The following is a 12,851-nucleotide window of genomic DNA, read 5'->3' on the forward strand; positions in this document are numbered from 1 at the left end:
TCTCAAAATAAATAAATAAATAAATAAATAAAATAAAAGAGGGGTCAACTATACCTGTAATAAATACTAGACTGCTCCAAAACGGGGCACAGAAAAAACATCTAAAAAGCTTAAGTTAGTTTATCCTTCCTTGACACTTTTGCCTTTCAGTGTTTAAATATTTTGAAATAAACAAATTATTTTATATCTTGAGTTTTAGATTTGCAAAAGGCTGACGTAATTTTTTAGTAGATATAAACAAAGGTCATATTATATCTATTATTTAGACTGATTTTCTAAATTGTAAGCAAAATTTTTTCCCATAAAGGAAGGAAGAATGCATTCAAAGAAGATGAAACTATTGAATAGTCAGAAAAATAAGGCAACAGTGAGCAAACATTGTTCAAATAGCTACTATGCAGATTACCAAATTAAATCTTATAATGTAAAAGGAACAATACTAATTTTTATTTAAGATTATCACTTTGCTCTTTCATGCAGCAATTACTCTCTAATATTTTCCTTACACAGCTGACCTGAAGGATGTCAGGGAGCTGTAGAGGATGCACAGAAGGCTGAATTACACAAGAGTTAAGGCTGGGCGTGGTGGCTCATGCCTATAATCCCAGCACTTTGGGAGGCCTAGGCAGGCAGATCACCTGAGGTCAGGAGTTTGAGGCCAGCCTGGCCAACATGGCGAAATCCCCGCCTCTACTAAAAATACAAAAAAATTAGCCAGGCATGATGGCGGGTACCTGTAATGCCAGCTACTCAGGAGGCTGAGGCAGGAGAATCGCTTAAACCCGGGAGGCGGAGGTTGCAGTGAGCTGAAATTACACCAGTGCACTCCAGCCTGGATGACAAGAGCAAAACTCCATCTCCAAAAAGAAAAAGAAGGAAAAAAAAAAAGGAGTTAGGGATGGAAGGATCAGAAACAAAATCTACTATCTTTTCATTTAGACCTCTATTCCCAAAGAAATAATATTAGAAGTTATCAATCTAGTGATTCACTTATAATATTTAACCTCAGCCATTTCTGTAATCTTTATGAGTTGAATTAAAAGGTCTAAAGGTCTGATCTGTTTTAAGAACTGATAATCTACGGTGCATAGTATTACCTTATCAGTGGGAGACAGAATTGTAGAAAACAAATACTCTCTTCTCAGCCCTAACCCACCTTTCATGAATAAAGTTCTATAAAAATGATGCATATTTATGGAAGAATGGGGCAGGAAATGAATTTACTTTTTAAATCTGTCTGCCTTCACAAACCAAGATTCTGCACACAAGATGAAATTCTACAGGGGAGAATGGAATTTTTTCTGTCTTTAACATTTGGACACAATTTTGAAAAGCAGGAAATGAAACAATAAACTATGATACATATACTACGAAGTAAGGTAATGAATCTTAACTCACCATTTTTTAGGTTTTGTTAATGGTTTGTATTTGCTGTATTTTACGCGCCACTCAAGAACTTCTTTACAGTGCTGACATACTCCATCATGAAGTTTTGCATTAATTTTCTTAAAAACAAACAGAACGACAAACTGAGAATTTCACGCGTGAGCCAGCATTGCAAATCCCACAAAAGAATATATGAGATGTTAAGTTTTAAAATATAACTGAACCTTAATCTGCATAACAATTTATGATATATTATGTATTTTTATGTATATTACTCAATTTGTTATTATTATTTTTTTTTACAAAGGCAATGGTTCTTTTTTTTTTTTTTTTTTTTTTTTTTTGAGACAGTCTCACTCTGTCGCCCAGGCTGGAATGCAGTGGCACAATTTTGGCTCACTGCAACCTCCACCTCCCGGGGCTCAAGCGATTCTCCTGCCTCAGCCTCCTGAGTAGCTAGGATTACAGGCACGCGCCACCATGCCCAGCTAATTTTTTGTATTTTGGTAGAGACAGACTTTCACTATGTTGCCCAGGGTAGTTTTGAACTCCTGAGCTCAAATGATACACCCGCCTAGGCCTCACAAAGTGCTCATATTACAGGTGTGAGTCACTGGGCCCAGCCCTCATCTAGAAAATTTTTAACCTTCCCATTGATTCTGATGTATACATATGTCAAAACTCAAACTGCACAGTTAAGATATATGTATTACATAGTATGTAAGTTATATTCAATAAAAACATAATAATAAAAAAGAAAAGCTTGCTCATATTTGAAGACTACCATTTCAACAATTCAAATCCTCCCAGTGAGTTGGAATTAAACTGAGAAATTGGGCTGTCCTGAATTGACAGTTTGTTGAAGAGAACAGAGACTGAAATTTGAGGAAGGGGTGCCAGGGAGAAGTGGCTGGAAGCAAAAAGGCATTTCATTTTTCAATTTTATCCTTTTGAATTCTCATGTTAGAAAAGTTTTAGAAAAGCTCCCCCTACTAACTTGGTTTCTTCAAACTTAAAAAAATATGTATTCATATGTGAATATCTGTGGTAGAGAAAGGGCTTTATAAGTTAAAGTTTTTTTTATTATAATTTTCTTTTCAAAATGTGTTGGGAAAGAAGGAAGATAGGAAAAATTTAAATGTGTCATGTATTTTCTCTAATAGTTTTATATTTTGTAACATACTCATTTGATTCAGGACACAGACTATATATTTTCACTGAGTACTCTGAGAATTCTCTCGTTTGCTTTGGCTGTGGAAGCTTGGTCTTTGCCTATTGTTGGAATAATGAACAGAAGACATTTAAAATTTTCTTTGCTTCTTTTGTTTTCTTTTTAAATTTCTCAGGGGAAGAAAAATGCATCACAAGTATGCAGATTCTTTGGGAGGCTATTAGATATTAAGTTAAAAGCACAATGTTTAGATCAGATTATCTGAAAGAAACAATTTTTGAATAGCGCTTGATATTCTTGAAAGTTCTAAACAAGCAGATAAAATATTTGAAAAAACATTTCTTCAATGAGAAAATATTTCAGGAATATTGTGAAAAACCATAAATTAAGCTGTGAATATATTTCATTTTATTTAATTTTTCTCTTTCTTCAAGGAATCTTCACCATCAGGAAGTGTGAATATATTATTTAACTTTGTCATGAGAAATACATTCTGTTACTTACGAATTGTGTATAGGTGCATTCTTTCCTCCTGGACATAGATGGAGAGTCCCAGTTCCGCATGCTACTATATTCCCTCCTTACTCTGGGCCCCTAACTGTTGCCAGAAAGAAGGGAATCTGTACCTACACACCAAACTCTTCATCCTCTCAACCTTTGTACTTACTAATAGTTATCATGGACAAAGCTAGTTAAGAAACACAGAATCAAAGTTTACATGCATCATTTGTCTACTCTGTTGTCCAGAACATCTTACTAAGCATTACTTATATTTCCTTAAGTGATTGACTTTGAACTATGACTTCAGTATGTGATATTATACTTCCTAATTGGAATATCCTTAGAACACAGAACATTTCATTACCTGCAATTTTATTACATATAACACATTCTGCTTGTTAACTAGGAAGCATTCTTTGGTTCCTTGTTTGTTTCTGTATCCAATTTCTGACCAGTTCATCTTGATTTACAAAGCTGTGCACAGTTTGGAAACTGGTTTCTTTAGGGTGGATCAACAGTAGAACAAAACAAGTCTTTGTGGGAACTTGTCCTGTGAGTGATGTGTGAAGCAGTATAAACAGATATGCTGTGCAGGGTTCACATGACTAACAGGCACTACTATCAAATTAAACTTGATTTTTATGTGTTAAGAAATTAATGAGAGTAAGAATGAGAAACAATAGTATTTTTCACTTAAAAATAGGCACAGAAGAAAGAAAAGTGTATACCTGTTTTACCATACTTTGCCAAAAGAGAAGTGAATTCCAGAGATGTGAGCAAAGAAAGTTAATCCTAGTTTTAGGAATCCTTCTGCCTGGGGGAAAAGAAATGACAATCTTACCTTATTCACCTTTATATTTACAATTAACCCTATTTTGGCAATTACTTTTAGTATATTCCTCGTGGTAGAAGATCATAGGTAATTAAGGTTAAAATTGAAGTCTGCCCAAATATAAAATCAAAAGTTTTATAAATACAAAAGCTTATAAAGGTCATTTAGTTCGTTCAACAAGCTACTTTTCAGATTTTTGAAGAAAAAAAAAATCTTCAGTGGAAGAGTCCACTGAACTTAGGAAACAGTGAAAGAAGAAACCCTTACTTATCAAATGAATACTTTTCAAAGTTAGAATAAACTTAAGGAACATCAAAAAGCATGCCTACTTAATACATACATAATGTCTTAAAAACGTGTTAGCCATCATTCCTACATCTTTTTTTTTTTTTTGAGACAGAGTCTTGCTCTGTTGCCCAGACTGGTGTACAGTGGGGCGATCTCAGCTCACTGCAACCTCCGCCTCCTGGGTTCAAGCAATCCTCTTGTCTCAGCCTCCTGAGCAGCTAGGATTACAGGCGTGCACCAGCATGCCAGCTAATTTTTGTATTTTTAGTAGAGATGGGGTTTTGCCATTTAGCCAGGCTGGTCTCAAACTTCTGGCCTCAACTGATCGCTTTCCTTGGCCTCCCAAAGTGCTGGGATTATAGGCGTGAGCCACTGCACCTGCCCCATACAACATATATTTTAGAGTAAGCATTGTTACTGCTGCTTTAAGCATTCTATTTGTTGTCAAACAATACATCTTTAACACAGTAATGCCATACAGAAATTGGGTGAGAAAGGGCCGGGTGCGTTGGCTCACACGTGTAATCCCAGCACTTTGGGAAGCCAAGGCAGGCAGATCACCTGAGGTCGGGAGTTCAAGAGCAGCCTGACCAACACGGAGAAACCCTGTCTCTACTAAAAATACAAAATTAGCTGGGGTGGTGGCGCATGGCTGTAATCCCATCTACTTGGGAGGCTGAGGCAGGAGAATCTTTTGAACCTGGGATTTGGATGTTGCAGTGAACTGAGATCGTGCCATTGCACTTCAGCCTGGGCAATAAGAGCGAAACTCTCTCTCAAAAAAAAAGAAGAAAAAAAAAAGAAGCTGGGTGAGAAAGGACTTCAACTCCTAAGAAGGTAGCAGGAGCAAATTGTAAATATTATATCTGTACCAATATGCTGATGCTGAAAAATATTTTATAAAATATAAAGTATCATTTAACAGAAGGAAGGTACTATGGCAGGTGAAAAGAAATTTGAATACCATTCAAAAGCAACTAAAATAATTTTTCCTTAGGATTTTTTTTGTACATAATTCTTTCAGAATTTCCAAAGGTAAAACAAAGGCTTATTTATTCCTTTTAATTGAAAACAAAAAAAACAAAAACATAATTTAAAAAATGAAATTCTCAAAGAAAAATTCTAATGCCAAATCCAATGCTAAAAATCTATCTCCATAAACTGGCTTTGTTCTTTTCCCTGCAGTATTCTTCCCCTAAAATAAGGTATTTTATGCTACTACTGCTACACTGTTACTCCAGAAATAGAAACTTTTATATCTTATTTAATCATATTTAAAAGTATGTGCTTTGAAATTTGCTAGAAACAGTTCCTTATTCTAAATTTGGCTAGAGGATAAAAGATCCCTGGATTTGGGGGCAAGAACTCACGTGACTAATAACAATAACGTAAAAATCTGACTTTTAGGCTGTGAGTTTCTTTCTTTCTTTCTTTTTTTTGAGTTGGAGTCTCACTCTGTTGCCCAGGTTGGAGTGCAGTGGCATGATCTTGGCTCACTCCAACCTCTGTCTCCTGGGTTCAAGTGATTCTCCTACCTGAGCCTCCTAGTAGCTAGGATAACAGGCACACATCACCACGCCCAGCTAATTTTTGTATTTTTAGTAGAGACAGGGTTTCCCCATGTTGGCCAGGCTGGTCTTGAACTTCTGACCTCAAGTGATCTGCCCACCTTCCCACCTTGGCCTCCCAAAGTGCTTGGATTACAGGTGTGAGCCACAGCACCTGGCTTTAGGCTGTGAGTTTCAAATCATAAACTACATTATTTAAATTCCTTTAAATATGGCTAGAACATTGTTGGATATAAAGTATCTTATAAAACACAACCAAAAAATAGATGAGGGAATCAGAATGAGAGAAAAGTAAGGGTAGAAGGGAAATTACAAAGCAGTCAGGAGTGCAGCTGGAAGTGCACTCGTTAGAGATGGGCCACAAATGAAGTCTGAGCTTTCTGGCACCCAGTAAAACATAACTCATTGTCTGTAACATGCCAAAAATCCAGTTTCTCAGAAGCAGCACAACTATTCTTGTTACTGAAATGCAAAGTTTAATCTTTCCTACACCATGTGATACAGTAAGCGACGCTCTCAAAAACGTCCTTACAACACAAAGCATTTCACAGAACTGTTTTCTATCCTGGTTCTCAATGTAGGCCAGTGTTATAATGCCAAAACAGAGTGCAATAAAGTTATTCTTAGGTGGACAATGTAGGTACAGATCCCTGACAGTCATAGGATCTACAGGAATGCACTGTATATCATAAGGCCATCTTCAATAAACACTATTTCTCCCAACTTAGCTCTAAAAGCAATCCCTTCTATTATGAGAAATATCAAACTTGCAGAAAACAGTGAAAACAATAATACTAATGTATACCATATACACACTCCAGAGACAACTATTAACATACTACCTTTTTGCTTTTTGTGTGTATGGGTACAGGTAAAATAACTTATGGACATCAAGACACTTCACTCTTAATACTCATCATATCCTAGCAATAAAGACTTTCTTGCACTTAACCACAATACTGTTACCACACCTAAGAAAAATGAAAAATAACTCCTTAATGTCACTGAATGTAGTCAGTCTATATTGAAATTTCAACTGCTCCAAAACAGCTTTCAGAGCTGTTTTTTCCTCGCCAAATCAGGATCAATCAGTATTCAAGTACTGTTTATCCGTTATCTCTCTTTTCAGCTATTTATGTTTTATCCCCTATTACATGAATATTTTTGAAAGTAACAAGCAAGTCATTTTAGAGAATATCCTACACTCTGAATTTGTCCATTTTCTCATGCTGTAATTTAACTCATTGTTTTATTTCCTATAAAGTAGAAGTTAGGTTTACAGACTTAATTACATCCAGTTTAAATGTTTTTTGGATCAGAATAATTCATAGGTGATGCTGCTACTGTTGTGTACTTCGTATTACTCCAAGTCAGGAGGCACATACTGTACAGTTCTCGCCTTGTCAGCAATGCTGAATTTGATAACTTGCTTAAGGTGGTGACCCAGATCTCTTCAAATTATAACAACTACAATAATCTATGGAGGCCATGTTAATGTACTGTACCACAGTAACACTTTCCCTCATGGTTTTAGCATCCACTCATGATCTTTGCCTGAATCATCCATTTTACTAACCGATGAAGAATGCTAACTCGAATTCTATTCTTTCTATATTAATTTTTTAAAAAAGATTGTCATCTTAAATCAGTTTTGAGAAGTACATACATACCAAAAAATTCACCCATTTTAAGTATACAGTTCTAATGAATCTGACAACCAAACTTCCAATACTTCCATCACTCCAAAAAGTTATCTAATTCCCCTTGGTTGTCAATCCCTTCTCCTACCTCCCAGGTAATAATGATTTCAAATCTGCTCCTACAGTTTTGCCTTTTCCAGCATGTCATGTAAACGAAATGGTTAAGTATATAGCCATTCGAGGAGCTCATTCCTTTTTATTGGTGAATAGTATTCCATTGTATAAATTACCATAATGTTTATTCAATTCACCAATTAAAGGACAGTTGGAGTTGTTTCTAGTTTGGAGTGCTAATAAATATTTGCATAGAAGTTTTGTGTGGACATATTATTTATCTTGGGTTAATAACTTGGAATGATATAGTTGGGTTGTATAATGGAATGCTTAATTTTATGAGAAACTATTAGTTTTTCAATGTTGCTGTGCCATTTTGCATTTACACCAGTCATATATGAAAATAGTTTTTCTATATTATTTCCTGGACTTGAAATTTTATTTTTTACTTTAGTCATTCGAATAGGTATGTAGTGTTATCATTATGATTTCAATTTCCATTTCTCTAATAACTAATAATGTTGAACATCTTTTGATGTGTTTACTTGCCGTCGTGGGTTGTTTGCTTGTTTCTCAAAATTAAACACAAGAGAAGAAAGTCATACAATAATAAGAAAATCACACATAAGAAAATCATACAATAATATAGTATTGTATATATATTATTTTTTACTAGACTTTATTACTTTTATAGATGAAAAATACCTCTACAGATCAATTTTATAGAGTTAAAACAATATGAATCTTTACATATAAATATTCAAAATATAGAAATTTTATAAAAATACAGATAAAGAATAAAGACAAGTCCTATCACTCAGAGATTCTATACTTTGCAGCACTTCAAGTATACATTTACATAAGTTCACATTTGGTCCACATGTGCTGTTTTATAACTTATTATTCATTTTTCCATAATATATATACTTTCAAAGTATGTCTTTATTGGCTGTACTATAGTCTCTCAGAGTAATACTATAATTTACTTAACCTATTATCTATTATTTGACAGTTTAAATGTTTCCAATTTCTGAATATATGTATTTTAAATATATTGGGCTATAAATATCAGAAAACTTCTAATAAACATGTAAATTATCATCCCATTATATTTATACATAACAAGTTCTGGTCCCATATCAACAACATTGTAAGAAAATAACAGCAATTTTATTAGATGCAAAATCTCATAGTAAAAAATAAATGTCCGTTTCTTTGGTCAAGTGCGTACTACTCCTTTATTAAGTTTCTCTAAAAAGAGTTTACATGTACGGATAAGAATAAGAGAAAAAAATAGTTCATGTTCTTGTTTTAATTGCCAATGTACCAATACAGAAATCATTACAAAATGATTTTATTTTGTAAACATTGTTGCTATTATAACAAAGTATACAACAAGTCTCAAATTTGTGTATTACTCAACTCAACTGACTTGTGTTTTTAAAAAATGACCAAACTTAGAATGAGTACACATAATTATTTGGATAGTGAGGCAAATGTTTCCTACTACTGTCTGTAAAAACTTGCTTTGCTTTTTTATCCTGGCAGTTAAGATTTTTTCAAAGAATAGAAGACATTGATGGTTTCCTTTTTGAAAAAGGAATTAAAATTCTTGCTATAATCAACTTACTGCACTTCCAATAGACAGAACACCCCTACTAGATGAAAACTTTCAAACCTATAAGCCCTTTTAAAATGTGATAAGAAGTAATAATTTGAATGTGCACTATCCTCAAAAATACCTTATTTGGACAAGTTACTGAGCATTACTATTTTTATGTATTTTATTATTTCACAAAATGAGCTAGTCATACAAATAGCCCAGAAATACTTTTGAAATGAGTTCTGGTAGTAAAATTGGTTTTATTGTCACTTAAGGAAAAATATAAAATCAAAGTTATTACTAGCTTACTTCTTTTTCTTCTTTTTAGGAAATTACATTTGTTCCACATAACTAATTAGAGAGTAATCAACATTTATAAGAATTCTTCACAAAAACTTAAGTCCAAGTTGAGCAAATTTATTACCCTAAAAATCCTGATATGCATATATATGTCAATATTTCAGTAACTAATATTTGATTTTTTATCTATAAAAATGTAATTAAAAGATATCTAAAATATAGGTGATATAGATCTGCACTGTGAGCTAAAATAATATTCTCTGAAGTTTAGTCCATCTTGCTCCCATTCACTCTAAAATCATCACAAGTTTTTAAAACACCAATAACAAACTGAGAAGTGAAAGTATATACTAGAAATACTCAAAATGATCCTCTTGTTCAATATACTCACAATTATCTTTTTCTAGTCAAGAAATAATATTTATTTCCCTTGTCCCATTTTCCTTGTTACTGCTAGAATCTTTAACAAATGACATCTACAAAAATGAACAATCACATTTTTATCCAAAGACTGAATATAAAATGAGTTCTGATCATCCCAAACAGAGAACTATTCTTTCAATAAGTGGGTAAAGCTATTGTCAGTTGCAATTATGCAGACAGGGTCTGTGTACAAACTAACCACTGATTTATTTCAGCAACCAAGCAAACTACCTAGATTTTCACTGACAAACCTAATGCATACACAAAGTGGAGCCACACCTACCTACAGGCCGAAACATGCTGTGGCAGTACCTCTTTCTGGCAGTTGAGAAAACCTATTTAAGCAACTTTATTTTCCCAAGTATATTTTTCTCACTTACTTTTAAGGAAATTAAAATAGGTTGGCATTGTATTTTAACAAATAAATATTTGCGAAGCATTCTAACAAACACTGCACTGATAAATCTATCACAACTTTGAAAGTTTCAACAGGCCGGGTAAGGTGGCTCAGGGCTATAATCCCAACACTTTGGGAAGCTGAGATGGGAGGATCACTTGAGTCCAGGAGTTTGAGACCAGCCTGGGCAACACAGGGAGATCCTATTTCTACAAAAAAATGAAAATTAGCCAGGCAAGGTGGTGCACACCTGTGGTCCCAGCTACTCTGGAAGCTGAGGTGGGAGGATTGCTTGAGCCAGGGAGGTCAAGGCTGCAGTAAACTGTGATCATACCACTGGTAACAGAGTAAGACCCTGTCTCAAAAAAAGCAAAAAAAAAAAGCAAAAAAAAAAAAAAGCAAAAAAAAAAAAGCTTGAACAAAGACTCCAGTATGAAGATTTTTAATTTTCTCCATTCCATTCCAATTCAGGAAGGTGTGTTATGAACATTAGAAAATATTTTTAAGAAAGGACCTACAGTGCAATGTTTTTAAATTATCTTTGACCTATCTTCATTATTAACTATGAGATGCTCGTAGTAAATAATAACCCAAGAAAAACTCATGTAAATGGAAACAAATAGCTATATTGTTGCAGCAGTAATATGGGAAGCACACCTTTCCTTCCTCAAAATTTTGAATGCCAATGGTTTTATCCAGAAATAATATGTCTTTCCTGAAAAAAAGACTCTCTCTACAAGTAGAGTAGTACTTTCAATCCCATTTGCTCCTCAAGATCTTGCCAATACAACTCCTTCTTTTAGTCATCAACTTTCTCTCTCAACCCTGTTCAGTCCCTTCTTTTCACACTATTTTCTCCAGGTCAACTGAATGCGTAACTACAGCCTCAGCAATGAGCTCAACGAAGACTACATCCAAAACTATGTCCCTAGTGCTAACTCATGTCTCTCTGGAAGTTCTGATGTCTCAGATTGCAGGCAAGATACCCATTTTTCTCCTCACAGAGATCCTTGAGACACCTCAAATTCAAAGACTAAACGGCAATCACTCAATTAGCAATACAATCTGTTCCTCTTGTGTACCAAACCTCATCTTTAAAAATCTTTAGATAAAAAAAAAAAATCTCAGGTCACTTTTTTTACTTCTTCCTCTCCTTTCACCTTTGTATCTCTTTACTTCCTTATATAATCTGTATTACTGAAGTGGCCTCTCACACAGAAGATGGGTTACAGAGTAAAGATGGAGCGAGTGAGACCAAACAGCCAAGAGTTATTTTGCTTCCATGTTTTTCCACTGGTAAATACACATAGCATAAAATTCACCAACTGAACGATTTTTATGTGTATAGTTCAGTGGTATTAAAAACATTCATATTGTACAACCATCACCACCATCCATGTCTAGAACTCTTTTCATCTTCCAAATCTGAAAGCCATAACTCTCATTTTCCCTTCTTCCTAGCCCCTGGCAACAATCATGTCATTTTCTGTCTCTATAATTTTATCACTTTAAGTATCTCATGTAAGTGGAATTATAGAGTATTTGTCTTTTTGGGGGGGAGGGGGCAGGGTCTCGCTGTGTTGTCCTGGCTGATCTCAAACTGCTGGCCTCAAGTGATCTTCTTGTCTCAGTATCCCAAAGTATAGGATTATAGGTGTGAGCCACTGCGCCTGGCTAACATTTGTCTTTTTGTGACTGGCTTATTTCACTTAGTATAATGTCCTTGATGCTGTAGAATATGTCAGAATTTCCTTTCTTTTTAAGGCTAATATTACATTGTATGTATATAACATATTTTGCTTATCTACTCTTCCCTAGATGGATACTTCAGTTGTTTCTAGGTTTTAGTTATTGTAAATAATGCTGCTATGAACATGGATGTACAAATATCTCTAAAACCCTGCTTTCAATTCTTTTGGGCATATAGCGAGAAGCGAAATTGTAGGATCATATAATGATTTTGTTTTTAAGTTTTTGAGGAGCCACCATGCTGTTATCCAGAGCAGCTGTACCATTTCATATTCCCATGAAGATTAACGAACAAAGGTTCAAATTTTGCAACAGCCTCACAACATGTTAATTTCTGTTTGTTTGTTTTTAAATAATAGTCATCCTAATGAGTATGCAGTGGTATCTTGTAGTTTTCATCTGTAGTTCCCCAGTGATTAGTGACAAGCATGCTTTTGTGTGCTTATTGACCATTCGTATATCTTTGGAGAAATGTCTACTTACGTCCTCTGCCCATTTTTGAATTGGGTTGTTTCTTTTGTTGTTGAGTAATAGTTATAGCATTATATATTCTGGCTTTTCTTTTCTTTTTCCTGAGACAGGGTCTTGCTCTGTTGCCCAGGCTGGAGTGCAATGGCACCATCTTGGCTCACTGCATACTCTGCCTCCCAGGCTCAAGCAATCCTCCTACCTCAGTCTCCTGGGTAGCTGGGACTACAGGCACACGGCACCACACTTGGCTAACTTTTGTATTTTTTAGTAGAGACAGGGTTTTGCTGCATTGCCCAGGTTGGTCTCAAACTCCTTGGCTCAAGTGATCCACCTGCCTCGGCCTCCCAAAGTGCTGGGATTACAGATGTGAGCCACCGTCCTCGACCATATATTCTGGCTATTAATCCC

At 34.9% G+C, this 12,851-nt stretch overlaps 1 protein-coding gene across 6 annotated transcripts in view; it reads right to left on the reverse strand.

Moving 5' to 3' along the window:
* C14H9orf85 (chromosome 14 C9orf85 homolog) overlaps window positions 1–12,851 on the reverse strand; it is a 64,621-nt gene that overhangs the window by 29,741 nt on the left and 22,029 nt on the right. For 3 of the 6 annotated variants that reach the window (XR_011612455.1, XM_071077674.1, XM_011770920.3), the window contains exon 2: window positions 1,399–1,505. Coding sequence is in view for 3 of the 6 variants with exons in the window: in XM_071077674.1 (XP_070933775.1) it covers window positions 1,399–1,505 (107 nt within the window). In the remaining 3 variants the exon portion in view is untranslated. Of the gene's footprint in view, window positions 1–734; window positions 858–1,398; window positions 1,506–3,786; window positions 3,873–12,851 lie in introns of all 6 variants that reach the window. The other 3 variants (XR_011612457.1, XR_011612456.1, XM_011770921.3) reach the window with 2 other exon arrangements.

Source organism: Macaca nemestrina, chromosome 14 (genome assembly GCF_043159975.1).
Source record: "Macaca nemestrina isolate mMacNem1 chromosome 14, mMacNem.hap1, whole genome shotgun sequence".
Lineage (NCBI taxonomy): Eukaryota > Metazoa > Chordata > Mammalia > Primates > Cercopithecidae > Macaca > Macaca nemestrina.